Below are 17,292 nucleotides of genomic sequence, written 5' to 3'. Positions count from 1 at the left end.
AGGGGGCGAGCGGGGCTGCCCGCTGCCCTCTCCCACCACCCGCATCCCTGGGAGCCCCACTGCGACACCTGCTCCCTCCGGGCACTGCCCCTCCGCGGCCCCTCGCCTCCCACTCCCCTCCCTCCAAACAAGTGGGATTTTTTAATTGTTTTATCGAAATATGCATCATCAATTAATATATTGCAACGGACAGTAAAACCTTTTCTAGAAAGCACCAGCCCTTGTCCCTTGTTCGTGTCACCGTGGGGGCTGGACCCCAACAGCCGTGGGTCACAGCTCCCCCAGGACCACAAGCAGACCCAGCGCCACGGGAGGGGACGGGCATGTCCCCTACCAGCCCCATCGCCCTATTCCACGTGCCATGGCCTGTCCTGTCATGGGTCAGCACGAGCCCCATGACCAGCTCTGTAAGTCCCCTGGGAGAAGGGGCCACATCGGCCCCATGGTACCACCTGGGTGGGGACTTTGTCCCTGCAGGCGCAAGGCAGAGCCTGGGAGCGGCACCCGCCCACGGCACACGGCGTGGCTGTGCTGCTGAAGCCCATCGCGGGGAAGAACAGGGGGTCGGGGGGGGATGCTGCAGCATGTCCCTCTCCCTGCACATCCCTGTTCCATAGCAACATCCAGGCTGTTTTGGGCAGCGAGCCTGGCATGGCGGCCCAATGCAATGGGCCTCCCGGTTCCCATCTTCTCCCCACTGCGGTGCCTTCCCTGTGCAGGGGACACCCTGGTGACATCTGCAGGGAGCTGGGTGGCCCCTGGGCTGTCACTCAGCCTCAGTAACCACTACTGGGGGTGGCACAGCTCCATCCTCCTCCTCCAGCCCTGAGCTCAGGGGGAGCCGTACCCAACCCTCCTGCTCACCTGGGGCTCCCAGCACCCTCAGTCCCTCTCCCAGCACCAAAGTGCCAGGCTAATGGTGGCTTTGGCCTTTGCTTTGCAGCTGGCCCCAGCTCAGCACCTTCCTGCCAGCAGGGACGGAGCATCACCCTAGCAGGCAGGTGCTGCTGGGCCCTGTTGGACCCAGACCTTTTCCTCCTCCCGCCGTCCTGTCCTGGGTGGGAACAGGCCTGGCCAGATCCTGGCTGGCCGTGGTCCTTTGCCCCCTCTCGCCACACCTCCTGCAGTACCAACCTTCAGCACCAGCCCGCCGTGGCTACTGGCAGGATGCACCCAAGGGCAGTGCTTTTCCAGCTGGACACAGGTGCTCAGGGAGAGCAAGGGCACCGGTGCAGTGCCAGACCCTTCATGGCACAAGGGCTCTCCCACGGCTCTCGGGTTAAACCCGGTGCCCGATGCCAGGCGCCGGCACGAGCGTACACCTGGCTGGCGGCAGAGCCGGTCACCTCTGCAGGGAAGGGGGGGACTGCGTCCTGCTGCCTTCGCTGACCCCCCGAGAACCAAACCACACGCCTGTCCCCTGGCACCTGTGCCTGTGTAGCCAAAACCTGGCCAGCAGCCGCACGGGAGCCATGGGGCTGGTTTAGCGCCCGAGGGCCTGAGCGCGCTGGCTCTGCCAGCCCGTGTGCCAAGGGCCCTACAAACAGGGTCCTCTCGCCAGCGCTGCTCTCAGGGCACACGGTGGGGCTGGGTGAGGGGTGTGACGGGACAACATCAACTCTTCGGGATTTGACCGTCCATCCGGAGCCCCAGCCCTGCCCGGGGCGGGCGCTGAGCAAGGACTGAGGCTGGCAGCTCCGGGGCTGCACAGCGGGGTGACACTCACGGCATGCAGCCAGGGCTCAGACAGGCAAGGGAGCAAAGCAGACAGCGGAGTGGTTAGTCCAGACTTGTTTAGGGCAGGGAGGTGCTGGGGGGCTGGTGCCCGTGGCCCCCAGCTGCTCTCATCCAGCCGGCTCAGCCTGCTTGCCCCGAGGCCGGCCCCAGGGGAGCGTGGGGTGATTTTCCGAGTGCTAAAAGCTTCCCCAGCCCTTGGCAGGAGCGTTGGCCCCTGATATCCTAGGGCACCGCAGAGCTCCGGTTGCCGCAGGGAGCCGTGGGCAGCGCTGGACCGCTCTGCAACATTCCCACCCCGCAAAATCCTGCCCGGGATGGAGTAACCCCATGCAACAAAGCACCCGCTCGGGGCAAACGTGTGCAGCACCCCCTCCCCGCACAGCGAACGGAGACAGGGCAACAGGCACAAGTTGCAACAAGGGAAGTTTTGATGGGACTTCAGGGAAAAAAACCAGCGTTCCCCCTGAGGGTGTGACAGCCCAGGGACAGAGCCCGAGCGAGGTGGTGGTGGTGGCAACCCCATCCTTGCAGATTTTCCCAACTCAGCTGGACAAGGCCCCGAGCTGTAGAGCTGGTTCTGTGCTGAGCAGGAGATGGACCAAGCCCTCCAGCGATCCCTTCTAGCCTAAATCTTACTACGCTTTGTGCGGCAGGATCCCTGCAAAGGTTTGCACAGCTCCCTGTGTGGCATCCGAAGGTAAGGAGGCAGCGAGCTCACCTCCACAATGGCACTGGCTGCATCCTGCCTGCCTGCAGACTGAGATCCGGCAGGACTTCTGCGCATGTTCTCCACTCCGAGTCCACCACCGTGTCCCAGCACGCCAGTGCCGCAAAACCAAACCTCCCTGCCCACTTCGGGCTTCTGCAGAAAGTGGGACCGGGAGCCATGGCTCTCCCCCTGCCCACGCTACATCAGTGCTGCTGGTTTCTGCTGCCCACCGCCACTCCGCAGGCCCTGCTGAGCCTACCGGGAGCTGCACACACGCTGGAAGAGGGAAACGATGCTTTATTGGAGCATGTTCTGCCCCACAGGCAACAAAGGCTTCTCCAGACATCCTGCCACATTCCCCTGCAGCCAGCTCCCCTGCAGCCAGCCCGGCTCTTCTCTGGGTGGGAAGGACTGAAGCTCCGCACCTCCCTGTGTTGTCCCCAAGCTGTCCCTGAGCTGCTGAGCCCAGCCAGCAGGTCGGAAGGTGCAGAGGCACCGGCTGCGTGAGCCGGACAGGTCAGTGCTTAGGACCGGGGCACACATGAGGTTTGTGTGCAGCCAAGTCTGCAGGTGCCCAGAATGAGCCATGACCATGGCCTCGCTTAGGAGAAAGAGGGGGACAAGGAACACCACAGGCAACAGCACAGGAGACCTCCTGCCAGTTTCTAGAAGTGGGAAAAAATGGGAAAATAAGAGGCGATGCCATGGATCCAGGGCAGAGAACTGATCTCTGAGAACTCAGGTTCTCCACACTGCACAGCCGAGACTGAATTAGGGCATTTTCCTCCCTTCTCCCTGGACAAGGCACAACACTGGGGGGTGAGCAAAAGATGCTGTCTGCACGTTGGCCACTGTATCAGCACCTGCATGAGCCCAGGGTCCTCAACTTGCCTTCCTCTCCTTCCCTCCCAAAGCGATGATCGTCCCTTCCAGCGATGATGGATGTTCAGGCGGAGCAGCACAACACACCCAGCCCCGCTGGCTCAGGAGTCCAGCTTGATGAAGACCTTGGGCCTCGAGAAAATTTTGATGGCCTCTTCTATCTGTGAGAGCTTCCTCTCCAGCTCTACCCGCCTCTTCTGCATGCTGAGGGTATCTGCACGCACTGGCAGCATCACCAGGTCCTTTAGCAGGTGCTCCTGGCCTGTAAAAAAAAAAAAAAAAAAAAAAAAAACAAAAAAAACCAAAAAAAAAATCAAACAAGTTGTGTAAGTGGAAGAGCAAAGAAATCTGTCATTTTCCTAATGCTACGACCACATCCTCAGTCATGAAAATGGTGGCAGCGCTGGAACAAGGACTTCATACCCATCCTTCTCTTCAAAGCCCAGCGGGATGAGGACTTGAGTGACCTGCTCCAGCTTTGAAGAACCAAGGGTTGGACTAGAGACCTCTGAAGGTCCCTTCCAAGCAAAATCTTTTATTATTTTAAGAGCAATAGTAGCCCTAACATCAGGTCCACCAGACAAGCCTGCTCCAGAGACCCAGCCCTGTAAACTGCAGGTCCCACCAATCTGAAGGAGATTGCTCTTTCCATGCACACAGCTCAAGTGCTGCAACATCCCAGCTACGTGCAATTATTCCAGGCAACTCTCCAAGTGGCAGGAATCCGTGACCCAGAACTCCCCTCTCCCTAATCCTGGCCTGTTTTTCTGAGCTGGACTTTTCCTCTTACTCTGCTTCAGATTGCCGAGGGTCTCCAGCCGCTGGCCCTCTGGCATCATGGTATGACCAGGTGGCGTGTCGGGATCTGGCAGGTTTTGCAGCCGCTCCTCCATCTGTCTGCGCCACTGCTCCTTCCTCTCCAGCAGGCTGGCAAGGCAAAGGGAAGCACGTGTCAGCACATCTGGCAGGACGGGTCACCCAGGGATGCGGGCAGAGGCCAGGAATCGAGCCCTTCAAACCCCACTAGTCTCCGCGTTGCTGCCTGAGGACCACAGAAACCCACTCTGCTGGCACAGGCCCTCGCCGTGGAGGGATGCAGCCAGGTTTAGCCCGCATGCAGGGGCTAGCAAACACGCTCCATGTGCACCGAAAGGCAGCTAGAAGAGACCAACACGAGCACCTTGGAGACAAGGGCTTCTGCTCCTTCCTTCTGTCCCAGGCTACTGAGTCCTCTCACAACCATCTCTGGGCCAATGATGGGATGAAGCTGGACAAAGTATCTGACAGCCAGGGATGCTGGCACTGAACAGCAGGCACAGCAGAGAGCCAAAGGATCGACACCATGGTCAGTCCTAGGACAGCGTCACCCAGGAACTGTTTTCCACTCAGAAAATCCAAAATGCAAGTCACTAACTGGATGTTCCTCAGACACAGGTTCAAAGGCAGGATGAACGCTTGCAATGCAGAGCAAGCTCTCCGCCTCTCCGAAAACAGACCTTTGAATACTGACACTACGCCATGTGGAGCAAGGCTTACGAAGGGGCAGGAGCACATAGAGCATCCCGCGTGTCGGCATCATTGTACGACAGCAAGCAAGGGAGGAGGACAAAATTCTTTCTGAGCCCTGTCACACTGGCCACGGGATGCTTGTTAAGTCAAGAAACCAGGAGGGACTGCGTTTATTCCCCAGGCCACAGTAAACTGCACTCCTTGCACATGGTGACAGTGCCTCTGTCCCCAGTCCCTGTTTTTTTACGCAAAAGCTGGGGGACGTGGTGAAGAGAAGCGGGCTTGTAACAGAAAGTTCCGTGGATCAGAGAGGGGCATACGTACTACTGGGGGACGTGGCCCTTCTGCTTGGCATTGTATTCCTCCTGCTCCCGGTGTTTCTGTTCCAGCAGCTCAGCCAGCGCCTGCAGGGACTGGGAGCGCCGCAGCAAGGCCCGCTTGGCGTTGCAGGCGTTGTGCTTAATGAAGTCAATGCTCTTGCCATCCACCTGGATCTGGAAGAAGAGAGAGGGAGGCAGCAGGGGTCGGCTCAGCACACACCCACAGGGACAAAACAGAGAGGCACCCACACAAGGCAGAGAACTGCAGCTGTCCTACAACAGGACAAGCATACCCTCAGCCCATCCCATCTCAGGAGTCAGAGAGACAGGCAGAGCTATGGCCACGCTTTGACAGAAGAAACCAGCACCAGAGTAAGTGCCAGAAACCCCTGGGGTGCCACGGTTTGACCGGCGCCAAAAGCCAGGCAAAACCTAAACCCCATCTTGTTGAGGTCGTCAGGCTGACCCCATGCCCTCAAAGCCAGAAGGACAGGAAGAACCAGGCCTGACATAGTCCCCGTGGCTCCTGCTCCTGTGTTTTGAGCCCATCAGAGCAGGTAGAAGGTTGGAGCAAAACCAGTCAGGCCCTCATCAGACCAATAAATGCAACAGAGTCCCTGGCAGTGCAGGAACTTAGCTGGTCCTTGGGGGCATTTCCCCAAAGACAGCACCCTCTGTCACAGCTCCTCTGACCGTTAGGACAGGGGAGAAGGTTGCTGGGCTTGAGCGTAAAGTTTTCTTTTCTTGGTTTTCCTCCTTAAGAGTTGATGTCCTGTTTAAATTAAGTTCCTCTATGGCATCTGGGAACCAACAAACTGACAAACCCACACTAGCCAAGCAAAGAAGACATGAGTCACGGAGCAGTTTAGGACCTCCCAGACAAGACTACCTGAAAAGTTTAATTGTTAATACTGATTTAACTCTCCTTACTAAAAAGCACACCCATTTCCTACATTTTTATCTCATGGCCAGAAGCCACAGTTCCTTTGATTAAGGTGGGAGCAGTCTCCAAATCCCCAAGACCTCCTACAAAGCCCTCGGAAGAGCAGATTGGAGATGGCTGTCACTTCTACGGTGAGGAGGTGGGATTTCCTAAGGGAACTTCATGATCTCTTTAACTATGAGCAAGGATAGCATTAGCAATCCTTGAATGCCCATCTCGCCACCCCAGTGACCCAGGCCCTGGTCCTTTCCTTCAGCCAGAAACGGTATTTATATATCTCCTCATTCATGTAGCACATCTGACCCAACGCTTTAGAAGAACACATGAAGAGTTCAAAGCCGGAGCAACGGACAAGTGCCAGAAACCCCTGGGATGGCCAAGTGCCAGAAACCCCTGGGAGCATGCGGATAGTGTGCAACTCACCTGGGTTTCGGCACCCAATGCCTCTGGAGCCTCTGTGTCTGCCCCTCCTTTCATTCTGGCAGGCCTTGGGGAAAGCGGTCTGCACGGCTTGATCCCTGGGCCACAGCGAGAATATGCCCTCAGGAATTTCAGAGCCTCTGGTTTTGGAGGTGGGGAGCTCTCCTGGGAAAGGCAAGAAAAGATCCACTAGCGGAGGGAGGCTGGAGCAAAGAGAAACCCACCCACCCAAGTTTGGGTGGTCAACCACAAGCCCAACCACAAGTTTCCAGCAGGCAGATGACAGCACGCTCTTTCTGCCATGACTTGGCAGAAGGCTTTGGGGGAAGGCAACGTGCACAGAGCCAGCAAAGGCCAAACAGACTGCCTACAGCAACCAATCCAGACCCGGCAACTGAACTTTGTAAAGAAATGCTAAAAAAAAAAAAAAAAAAAAAAAAGGTGTTGGGGGGGAAATCTGCAGAAACAAACGTTTGGACCAAATGCACGTGTAGCAGTGACTGGAGAGTCCCTCTTTACCGACTAACCTGGCAGGTATGAAAGGAGAGCAACACCACGTAACCCAGCAGATAACCTACCAGACCTAGGGACAATTTAAATGGATGGACAGTGCAAAGTGACAATGACCATGACTCCTTAAAAAGCAGAAATCTTCCCGTCAAAAGGGCAAATGGCAGCGTAGAGAAGCATGCTGAAAGCTGGGAGACACATGCCAGTCTCCCCTGTTGGCAACATCAGAGAACTTGAACTCCCAGAAGAAGCCATCCCACCTCCATCAATCCCGAGCATGCTGCAGCGCCCTGCGATGGCAACCTTGAATTAAATGGCACAGGTCGGCACGAAGCTGACACAAATTAGATGCTGTTCTCCAGCGCCGCTCTGTGCAGCACCCCAAATCTGTGGTTATCCTCTTCTAGACAGAAAGAGGAGCGGAGAGCAAGGGAGTCTGGTAGTTTTGGGAGGGTGGAATTGCATCTGGGATGCATCTTCAAAGGCCGTGGTTAGCGTTGGGACAAGGCGACGCTGCTTGATGCTGCAGGCCGTCTGCAACAAGACTGTCTGGGGCAGTCCCCGAATGAACCCTGAAAATTGGAAGGACACTGCGGCAAGGGGGTGACCTTACAACAAATACAACCAGGGCACTGCTCTGCTCCTGGAAGTCACTGGAACTGCCCAGGGCAGCCGCCGGGTCTTCGCAGATAGGCAAGGCCTCGGCTTCTCTCTCATCTGAGCTGCAGGGCACCTTGAAGGCAGATGCCTTATTTCCTGGCCCATTTAGCTTGGCAGACCCGAGGACTGAAGGTGGGATAGGGCAGTAACATCAGTAGTTTTGGCACAAGGACCAGGGTACACGATGCCCTCAGCGCTGCCTAGATGGATCATATTCCAAAGATGATCAGTCTTTTATCAACAGGAGCCAGGAGACCCCGATCTCTCTGATAAGTTAATGAGAAGTGCCTTTACCTAGTGCTGTCGGTCAGAAGTCAAATAATTCTGCGACCTTAGGAGCGTGCTAGCAGAGCACAGTGTGCCCCGTCTCCCTCCACAGGAGCACTGAGACCGCCAGAGCCCTTTTCAAGGCAGCTGCTACAATTAACAGCCTCGGGGACAGATGAGAGAAAAGAAACTCCACATTAGACACCAAGACCTAACGGAATCAACTTAAACTCTGAGCAGCAGCTCCACAGAAGACGGAGATCCTTCACAGGGAACACCCCAGCTCTAGGAGAGCCACAGCAACAGTTAAAGCAATGTGAGTCAGCATCAGGGCCTCCTGCCACCTTTCTCTGGAGGAATCCGCAGAGCATAAGTAACGCACCACGCAGAAACTGCCTGCGCAGAGGCCACCCCCTTTCCCCAAAACAAAAGGAGGAATGATCTCAATCTTCCTCTAACCCAGAGGATTTGTCAAACAAGAGCGTAGGCTTGTGTTCCTAAAGCACACGTGGGTTTGCTCCCGTGTGTGGAAGGGTCACGGACGTCAGAGAGCACGGTGGCACACCGGGAAGAAGAGACACACCATTTGGAACCACTGGCTTGGAAATCATCTTGACAATTTTTGCAGTTGTTTTCAATAGACATAATTTTAGTGTCAAAAGTTGACCCAAGGGCCACAGACCAGAGGAACGTGATGCAGAGACGAGGAGAAACTTGAAGGCTCCAACTCAGCACAGGAGCGCTTCGTGTAAGTGGCTGTGCTCGAGACGCCACCCAGCTCGCACCCATGGTCTGCACAAGCAGCAGCTTAACTGTGTCACTCCTGTCCACACAGGCGGCTTGGCTACAAAGACAGGACAGAGACGGAGACCGTGGAAGCTACCAGGGACTCACAGAAGAACAAAGCCCTCTCCTGGCAGCCAACAATCCTGAGGCCGATCAGAACGCAGGATCCAACTGTGCAACGCTGCTCCGGAGAGCCAGCGGCTTACAGGCCAAAGCAGCAGCCCTGCGCTTCCCCTTCCTCAGAGAGCTTCTCCCACATGAGGCAGAGCTGGAAGGGAGCACCAAGGCCTCTCCTCCAGCAGGTCGCCATGATGAGGGTAGGCACAACACCCCGCTCTGCCTGCTGCCATGCGGCAGGAACCGACCCCATCTATAGGAGCCACAATGCCTACTTCTGGATGAAAGAAGAGGCCAACCAAACGGAGAGGTCCCCTGGATGACAGAGGTCTCCCAGATCCAGACTGATGACAACAGATCCACCCAAGACAATGATGGAGCTCTCCTTCCCTCTCCCAGTGGGCCTTAACTTTACTTTCTGCTCAAACAGGTACACTTCTACCAAGGCAGCCACTTTGGTGCATTTTACAAAGCTCTCCGACAGAGGCACCATTTAAACACAAGGAACCCACCAGTGGAGAAAAGATTATCCAGCGAAAGAAAAAGAAAGTAGTCAAAAGCTATCCAAAATCTCCACAAAGCCAGGCACCCACTCAGAACAGAAGCCATGAACATTTCAGCAGCTGAAAAAGCCTGAGGAGACAAGGCACGGCCCTGCATCCTTTCTCCCACAAGGTCGTGTACAGAGGACGGGAGGTACATAACACTCATTCAGGTTTTGCTGGAGCTGCAAGGCCTCCGCCCTGACTGCCTGGAGATGTCTGTGTGCCCCACTGCACGGCGGTTTTTCACCGGGACAATCGCTCAGAGAAGAATTTGGAGATAGACGGCTCACTGTGGGTCCACAGCTGGACCAAGGTTTGACGCAGCCTTAAGACCTACCTCTGAGGACCACGATCCATGGGGCAGAATTCCACAGCTTTTAGCACAAACCTCAGACTAGCATTGCCCCGAACACTGGAAAGCTGCAAAGCCAGCTGGATGCACCTCTAGACAGGGAATACGGCTGTGAGGGCTGCTCTGCACCTCCCAGGAACCACCTTTAGATCCCTAACAAATGAAGGGCCAAGCGGGAGCCTCCAGGCAGAGGGTGTGATGAGATTTTCCTCTTCTCAGCTTCCCTTGCATGGGAGGTCTACATGGCCAGACGGGATGGGGATTACTACAGTAATCGCTCTCTGGACCCAAGCCACACAGCACCGCTGCCACATCTGCCCACTGTGCTTCAGCACTGAGCTGCCCCCAGACCCGCAGGTTCTGGGATTCCCCCATCTTCACCGTCCCACAGAGCCTCATGGCTGAACCGCATCCCAGGCCAGGATTGTTCAAGAGCCCAGTGGGTACCGACCTGCAGTTTGGCTTTCACCTTTGACTCCACGTTTTCGTATTTCTGCGATTTCCACAGAGCTTTCACAGGCTTGGGCTGGCTCCGCGCTTGGGCTCGCTCCTTCTCTTTGCACTTCTTCTGAATCTCCTTTATTCGCCTCACATTTTCCTTCTCGTGGTCCTTGGACTCCTTTCCTGCACAGCAAGGGGAGACACAGCCCTCACCCCTCAGACACTGCCAAGGGATGCAGGCTCTTTGGAGCACTGGCACGAGAGACCACAGCTCTGTCTGCAAAGCTGGTTCAACCGCCCATAGAAATAGCAAGCTGTCCCCTCTCCTGCAGACTAGACAATCTGTGCGTTTTTCTCATGTTAGATCCACACTCCTGGACTGACCCTCTTCTGCCAGAGGATCCCACAGTGCCCAGATGACCATCAGCACATTACTGGTGTTCACAGACTCCCTTGCTCCGAGGGAGTGTGGCTCACTTGTCCCATTTTGGACTATGCTAGACAAGCCACACCAGCAACCTCTTGAGAGCAAGCTCAATTCACAGTTCAAGCATCCCATGGCGTTTCGGAAGCAAAGAGAGGGCTGGTTAATGGAAGCTGTTAGAACCTTAAACCTGCACTGTTCCTGATTTCAGGCTCAGGGTCAGCCATTGTCCCACATTCAAAGGGACACAATCAAGACTATGGAGCGTATTTTTTGCTTTCTAATCAAAAATGATTCTTCCTTGAGCTCCTCAAGCAAAGGAAGACCTCATCTGACACAACCAGACCCTCTTCCATTCCCCTCCTGCTTTGGCACAGCAGTTATGGCAGCCACCAGCTGGCATCCACCACGCTGGCATCAGAAAGGACAATGCCAGCACATGAAGCCAATCAAGTGAGAGCCACTGCTCAGCCTTCTCTCTCTTCTGGACCTCCGAATGTTCTGTGTGACCTCCCTGAAGAAGGGACCGTGTTTTACAAAAATGTCCCCAGCATTCACATATACAAACAGTCTTCCCAAACCCTGCTTGGCTTCCTTAACAAGTAGTTCCCCAGGTTAAACATCCTCCATACGTTTAAGATTTCACTTGATCCGTCCTTAAGTACGACTATAAAGATACTGGTTATATCCAGAGGCAGCAAACTAAAAGAGCTTGATTTATTTCCAGCATCTCTCAGCAGTCTCTCATCCATGACTGGTTCCTCAAGTCCAAATTAAACAGCATCCTTTTTACAGTCCCTCTTCCCACTGCATACCTGGACCAGGCTCGAGTCAGAGAGGCCGCAGCAGCACCCGCTCCACCATGGGTGACGGCCCGGGGACACCACCGCCAGGCCAAATGCAGCAGATGGGGTGACGGGCCCTGCAAAACTCAAGCTCTGCTCAGGCAGCAGAGCTGAGGAATCCACCCAAATCCCTGATGCTTTATCCCTGGCCCCAAACACAACTCAGGCCAGCAACAACTCAGCTGTACTTACTCTTGACCGGGAGCTCCCTGTCAAGGGAGAGACCTTCGAGCTGCAGTAAGAGACTAAGCGACCCCTTCTGTCCCTTCTCCAAGAAGTCCTTTCCACTGGGGCGAATGCGCGGGGCTGGCTGGGCCTGACGGGCACTGCCCAAAGCAGGGTACGGGTTGGGAACTGGGTCCAGGGAGCCAAAAGTAAAATCCAGCTTCCCAGCATTCCCTTCCAGCCTCCCTCGAGCTATAGAGAAAAGACAGAGAAGGCGATTATCAGGAACCAATCTCGCCTCGTGGTTTTCTTCACCCACAGCCTACAAACAGTGCTAAAAAACCCCTCTCCGCCTCTACCTTATGCTTTCCCATCTTTCAGCCAGCTGTACAGTCCACCCTTAGGATTACCATCTATGAGGCAGCAGAAGCACCTGCACCAGTGTGACTGGGGACTGTCCAGGATCCCAAAGGATAAGGACATCAAATGGGCAAGCTGCATCACGCCAAAGTACAAAACCGCCCATCTTTAACAAGCATCAAGGACTCACCTGAGAAGGGGCGTTTATAATAGTTTGGAAAGAGCGTAGGATCTGGAGGAATGGGTCCAGAAATCCTGGATGGCCCTTCACACATCCTACCGTCGCTCTGCCTCCGCCACGGAAACCAGCCACCACTGAGAACAGAAATGAACAGCACTCACTGAGCCACTGAAAAGCTACATTTCATATATATATATATATATATATACACACACGAACTTCTGACCTGCATTAGAAAGCTCACACACAGCTACAGAGACGACCTGCAGGTAGGAAACCACCCCAAATTGGGCTCCATGCAGGTGAGGCAAAGGATCCAGCAGCAACTGTCCCTATTGTGGGGCTAATCAGCATTTTTACCAGCACCGAACCTGAAACATCCGCGGTCGCTGTAATACCAGTACCTTCAGTACAGAAAATCCCTCCCGTCTTTGCTCTCCCATATGGGAATAGTTAATGCAAGCAGGAGCTGAGCTGCCGTAACCACCCTGTGTGCCTTTAGTGAACAGAAAATCCACGGTAGCTGGACATCATCTGACACATTTTAGCCTTAGATTTGCATTATCTTGCACCTTGGGCTCTTTCTAAATAGCTCCTGTAGTTCGAATACAACGTACCCAAAGCAAGCTGAAGCCCCAGCCCCACACAGCCTCCCTGCTATATCCTCTGCGAGAGACACGCCAGTGCCATCACCACCCTTGAGCAGCCTGGGGCTGAACCTCTAAAGGCCCCGAGGCAAAACACTTTGCTGCAGGACCATGTAGGGGCAGACACTGAATTTTCTGGGGAAGAGCCCTCAGACAACAACAGCCTGTCTGCCTCTCGGCTCTCTGGGAGAACGGAGAGTTACCCGCTTAGGAAAACATCTTTTTCATTTCTAAATAACTTTTCAATGCAGATCAACAGGCACCAGCACAGATCCACAAATCCCCACCCTGGCCTCTGCTGCTTCTCTCCTGCCCATGACAGGAGGAGCACAGATCTTTCCAGCACAGGAGCAGTCAGCATCTATTTTCTCTTGATGCTCGCCAAGATCATAGAATCACAGAATGGTTTGGGTTGGAAGGGACCTTAAAGCCCATCCCTGGGCAGGGACACCTCCCACCAGCCCAGGTTGCTCCAAGCCCCGTCCAGCCTGGCCTTGAACACCTCCAGGGATGGGGCAGCCACAGCTTCTCTGGGCAACCTGGGCCAGGGGCTCACCACCCTCACAGCAAACAATTTATTCCCAATATCCAATCTAAATCTCCCCTCTTCCAGTTTAAACCCCTTCCCCCTCGTCCTGTGGCTCCCCTCCCTGATCCAGAGTCCCTCCCCAGCTTTCCTGGGGCCCCTTTAGGGCCTGGCAGGGGCTGGAAGGTCTCCCCGGAGTCTTCTCTTCTCCAGGCTGAACCCCCCCCAGCTCTCTCAGCCTGTCCTCACAGCAGAGGGGCTCCAAGCCCTCGGATCGTCTTCGTGGACAGCATTTTATTGCCTACAAGAAACTCGAGGGCCTTGCTCCTCACTCCAAAAATGAGGATGCAGGATGCCGCGCCATCAGGCACAGATCACTGGTGAGCTTTTGGCAGATGCCACAAGAGCCTCAATACCTCATCAGAGTCACGCCATGATTCTGACAGGCGCCAGGGCAGCTTGGCCGCTCTCATCGCTCTAAGAGCCGGGGCTACAACCTGCACGCCCTGACTCCCGAGGCGGTAATTTAAAGATTTCTGAGCCCAACGCTGCAGGAAAAGCCCCTTTCAGGATCCTTAGCATGCCAGCACTGAGGGGACGCAGCATCTGCAATTTAATTTATAAACCAATAAACAATCAGTACAAGGCTGAGTGAGTCTGAGTCATAGCAACTAATGCACTGCAGTCTTCCTTGCTAAATCACCCCTGTTGACATGAGACCCATTAGCAAAAAGCTGTTATTCATCTCCCAGACACAACTGCAGAGGCAATGTAAGCAATGCTGACTACTGCGCACCAGCATGCATGCACAGTCTGCACCCAGCTGCTCTGGAAAAGCTGTTTCTGAAGAGCAGACAGAACCTCTCAGCCTGAGATAAAAGGACACTGCCTTGGTATTATTTAATCTCCTTGATAATGTCTCCAACTGAGCCAGAACAGACCTCTCTTATCCTAGAGAAGAAAAAAAAAAAAAAAAAAGGCATTCACCACTAGATCACTCCAGAACAGCTACTGGCCTTGAAATTCACAACTGATCTTGATCTGAACTCGCCTCCAAATCCAGTAATTTACACGCAAAATGACAGGCTGAAATCAAGACCTGTGACAGAGCGGACAATTAGTGCGGGGGACTGAAGGAGCAAAGGCAAGCTGATGGGAGGCGGGGGATGGAAGGCTCATTTTATACCTTTCACATCCGAACAGCAGCCTGCCCTGCTGCAGGGAATTTGCAAATGACACCCACTCCCTGATTTGCAAGTCACATCACCTCTTGATTGGGATCTTGCAAGATGAGACAACCTTATTACAATAGTAAGCACCTTGCCTATCTAGGTACCTCCAGCAAACTCAGCGACTTGGGACGCAAGCCCCCAGCATCAGCCCCAGAAGCAGCCAAGCCTCAGTTACAGTGATCAGCACGGACTTCCCAAGCTGCTGCTCTGCTCCTGCCGACCATGAGTGTCTCCAGGGGACCAGCGAGAGAACCTCCTGGCTCACTTCTGCCAAAAGGGGGTGCATGAACTTTCTCCACCGCCGTTCCCACCCTTCTGCTTTACCTACAGGTTCTGAAGTGCAAACAGCCCTGTGCTCAGCTGACTCAAGTCACTACCCCTGCACGAAACAAGTCGCTTCTTTTGCTGGGTTGGTTTTCTGAGTTTACCCTTCTGTCCAGAAGTAACCTGGCTGTCACCTCCACGGGGGGGATCAGAGAAGCGCCAGAGCAAGCACAAGGGAAACACAGCAGGAGCACGCACTTATCAACGCAGAGGGGGAGGAAGAGGGGACAGGCCCAGCGCTTTTCAGCAGTGACCCGATGGCTGGCTCAGCCATGCTGCCTCATTTGCACCCAGGAAAGCATCTCCTCTATCACCGTGTTAGAAACCTAAACGTCAAGAACACAATATCTGAGCTGTTGCTACCAGAAAGACGCTGTTTAGAGCATTCTCAGGCTACGAGACGCAGGTAACTCGTAACCGACTGCAAACGCAGTCCGGTTAAGTCCAGGTAAACAGATACGTACGTGTGCAACTCCTCTCTCTCCTGAACCCCCTGCCAGGCTGCAGAACTCACCAGGGAAACAGCGACGCTGCTCCAAGCCACTGGGCTGCACCAAACCTGTTCTCTGCTCGCCCGAAAGCAGCACAGCGACAAAAGAGGCCGCGGTTGTCAGAGTAACCCAGCGACTTCAGCATTCCCTACTCGCCCAGCCTGAGCCCGGCCGGCTGCTCGCTTCCCTGCCAGGACCACAGCTTCATCTGGGTCTAGGACTCAAACAATGCAGGCTCCAGCCCTGCCTCTCCCAGAGCGTCCCTGTAAGTTTAAGAACCATTAATTCAATTCTTTGTGTCCTTCACCCCAGCTTACCAAGTGGTAAAAATGCCACCCATGCCCCCAGTAAACGGAGATCTTTCAGAGCCTGTACGAACCATGGCTTCCTCTCGTGGCTTGTTTTTGGCATGGCAGTTAAGGAAACTGCAAAGCATGGGAACGGACAAGGCTTTGGCAGGTGTTTTTCACAGCCCTGAACCTGCCGCGTCTGACTTTGAAGCACTCCCTCTTCTTCTCAGATCACATTTTCACCGTGCCTGGGTCCCTGGCCAGGAAGCTGCTACCACACACAGAGCTGAAGCAAGACCAGCTTCGTGCCTTTATGAGCCAACCTCTGCAAAAAGCATGGGGGCAAAAAAAGTCCCACAGCTGTGATAAACTCTGATAAGCAAAGCGAGTCATCTGCAGCAAATCAAAGGGCTAATCTCTGTGCAGCTAGTCTCGGCTGTTTGCTTCCTCCCTCAGTAGTTTTAGCTGAAATGGAAAGTAGCACCAAGATAACTTCTGTGTCCCAGGGCTGCACCAAAACAGGGAGGGGAACAGGGATCTGGAGCCATGCCTCCTGCAGAACTCGGGGTCAGGAAATGAGGTGCTGTGAGCCTACCCGGTGATGTTAACTGTGATAAATGATTTAATCACAAACAGGATTCCAATTAGAATTTATAATTTATTAAAGGAACAAAGGCAAGCAAACAGCGCTGGGTGTGCCGGGGGTCTCTGCCCAACCAAGACACACACCTTACAGACCCCATTTTTGGTTTATATCTCCTATACTAATACATATTCATAACTGCCTCTAAAATGGTTGGCCCTTGCCAAAAATGGGTGTATCCCCCCTCTTACAGGTCACTATGCAGATAACAACAGGACCGGTTTAAGTTGGTATTCTAGAATGTTCGCCAGGTGGCTCCTGCAAAACACAGACACGACAGACACACAGACAAAACAATCAAAGGTCACACTTCACCCTGTGGCCCTAACACTGTTCCACACTGACACGAATCAGTTAAGCACATTTCACAGGAGTGGTGACCAGGACCCCGTCACCCTGAAGCTGGAGCCCCAAGGCTTCACCCCGGGGGAGCGCAGCCACCCCTTCCCGGGGCCGCGGGCTGGGCTTTGCCCCGGCCGCCCTCGCCGGGGGCATGGCGGCCACCAGCTCCTCCTCTGCCACCTCCCAGCCCGGCTCTCCGCAGCCCCCAGCCTCTCTCGCTCCAGCGGGCACCCGGGGACAAGCCGCGGGGCCGTGAGGGACTCACCGCGGGAGGCCGCAGAGACGCTCGGCCCGAGCCGAGGAGGCCGCAGCCTGGGCCTGGCCTGGCACCGGCAGCCGAACGCCCGGCCTGGCCCGGCCCGGCCCCGCCACGCTCCCGGGCAACAGCCGCTTCCGCCGGGAGGGGCCGGGACCGCGGCCGGGGCGGGCCCTGCCGGGAGCGAGGCCGGGGAGCGGGGCCGCCTGGGTCTGGCGCTGGGAGGGGGAACCCCCACCCCGGCAGCTCGGCAGGGAGAGGCAGCGGGTGGCCATGTCCCTGCGGCGTGGCCGGGCTGAGCACAGCACATTGCAGGGAGCCCCTGTGCCAAACCAAACACTCACGGAGACGTTGGTCTGCACGCAGGC

At 55.1% G+C, this 17,292-nt stretch overlaps 1 protein-coding gene across 3 annotated transcripts; it reads right to left on the bottom strand.

Moving 5' to 3' along the window:
* Positions 1 to 2,143: 2,143 nt before the first annotated feature.
* On the bottom strand, positions 2,144 to 17,234 carry ENKD1 (enkurin domain containing 1). Of its 3 annotated transcripts, XM_054199685.1 has the most exons (8): positions 16,934 to 17,086; positions 12,183 to 12,307; positions 11,660 to 11,884; positions 10,209 to 10,381; positions 6,524 to 6,685; positions 5,162 to 5,331; positions 4,119 to 4,255; positions 2,144 to 3,590 (listed from the first exon to the last, which is right to left on the bottom strand). In XM_054199685.1, exons 2-8 carry the CDS (start codon positions 12,265 to 12,267, stop codon positions 3,430 to 3,432), a joined length of 1,113 nt encoding a protein of 370 aa, XP_054055660.1. In that variant the 5' UTR covers positions 12,268 to 12,307; positions 16,934 to 17,086; the 3' UTR covers positions 2,144 to 3,429. The 3 variants fall into 3 exon arrangements, with proteins under 3 accessions (XP_054055660.1, XP_054055661.1, XP_054055662.1); XM_054199686.1 differs by lacking the exon at positions 11,660 to 11,884; XM_054199687.1 differs by lacking the exons at positions 11,660 to 11,884; positions 12,183 to 12,307 and having other exon boundaries at positions 16,934 to 17,234.
* Between the last annotated feature and the right edge of the window lie 58 nt (positions 17,235 to 17,292).

The sequence above is a fragment of the Rissa tridactyla genome, chromosome 4 (assembly GCF_028500815.1).
Source record: "Rissa tridactyla isolate bRisTri1 chromosome 4, bRisTri1.patW.cur.20221130, whole genome shotgun sequence".
Lineage (NCBI taxonomy): Eukaryota > Metazoa > Chordata > Aves > Charadriiformes > Laridae > Rissa > Rissa tridactyla.
The sequence above is the reverse complement of the archived record's forward strand: the minus strand, read 5'-3'. Positions and strand labels throughout refer to the sequence as shown.